A 1,177-nucleotide genomic window follows, 5' to 3' on the forward strand; every position below is an offset into this window, starting at 1 on the left:
ACCTTACTTTAGAACAAAGTGTTCTGATGTTCGGTTCAGGGGTCCTTGGTGGCCAGAGCTATCCTGGTCCTCTCTGGGTTCTTGTGGTCCCTCTCTGGGGCCAGGGGCTGAGTTGGTATGAACACTCGGGGATTCTCTACCTCCAGGCCACTCCCGTCTTTGCCCAGCCTGGGTCACCCAGCCCTTTCCCTTGGCTGGGGGTTTCTTCCAGAAGCCACATTAAAAGCGTACGAAGGAAAAGAATTTTTTAATTAAAATAAAAAATCTCACCACACGGAGGAGGTATACACACTCCTTAGAACAACCGATTGCAGGAGACCCAAGGGCAGCATGCGTCCAGGGATGCAGCTCTGAAGGCAGGAAGGGAGGAAAGCCAACTCCGGGGTGGGGAGGATGTGGGATGCATGCTGTTGCGTTATGGCGGCTGCCCTCCAGGTTACAAAGCAGGGTTGTTGAATGGAAAACCAACGCGTTCGTAGGCTTTCCTTCCAATCCCAGTGAAAAGTTTTAAACATTTTCAAGTAAGTGAGCGAAAAGAAGCAAGCAAAATAAATGTTCCCTCACACCGCAGGCTCCAAGACATTTTCATTTCCACCCGCAGCCAGTATAAAATTGTTGATGAAATACGATCGTGTATATTCTTTTTTTCCACCGGTGTCATCAAAGCCTGACGGGTATTTCACACAGCATATCTCAGTTTGGATTAGCCACAGGCCAAGTGCTCTGTTGCCACCCAGGGCCCTGCTATACGAGCCAGGCCACCGTGCCCACCCTCCCCGAGGCCTCCATGCCTGCCCAGAGCCCCGCCTGGGTCGGCCTGTTTCATCCTCGCTCTGCCCTGCCTTTCAGACATCGACGAGTGTGAGCACAGAAACCACACCTGCAACCTGCACCAGACCTGCTACAATTTGCAAGGCGGCTTCAAGTGCATCGACCCCATCCGCTGTGAGGAGCCTTATCTGCGCATCAGCGACAAGTGAGCCTGGACTGTCCCTGCAACTCGGGGTTCATGGAAGGGGGCCCAGGAAGGCAGCTCAGGGAAGGGGGGGGGGGCTGGGTCTCAGTGTGCTCCTCTGAGGATGGGTTTGAACCAGCAGTCATCTCTGTGCTTCTGGTCAGCCTTCCTCCCTGTGCCTCCTAATGCCCCTGCACACACACCCTTCCTCCTTCACGCCCC

General features: G+C 54.2%; 1 protein-coding gene across 1 annotated transcript in view; it reads left to right on the top strand.

The window, feature by feature from the left end:
- Window positions 1-1,177, top strand: part of FBLN5 (fibulin 5) — a 68,737-nt gene that overhangs the window by 52,714 nt on the left and 14,846 nt on the right. Inside the window, exon 6 of the mRNA XM_013003688.2 lies at window positions 850-976. Coding sequence (XP_012859142.2) covers window positions 850-976 — 127 coding nt within the window. The remainder of the gene's footprint in view (window positions 1-849; window positions 977-1,177) is intronic.

This window comes from Echinops telfairi, unplaced genomic scaffold (assembly GCF_000313985.2).
Source record: "Echinops telfairi isolate 266 unplaced genomic scaffold, ASM31398v2 ScPeMD7_18;HRSCAF=68, whole genome shotgun sequence".
In the NCBI taxonomy this organism is placed as follows: Eukaryota; Metazoa; Chordata; class Mammalia; order Afrosoricida; family Tenrecidae; genus Echinops; species Echinops telfairi.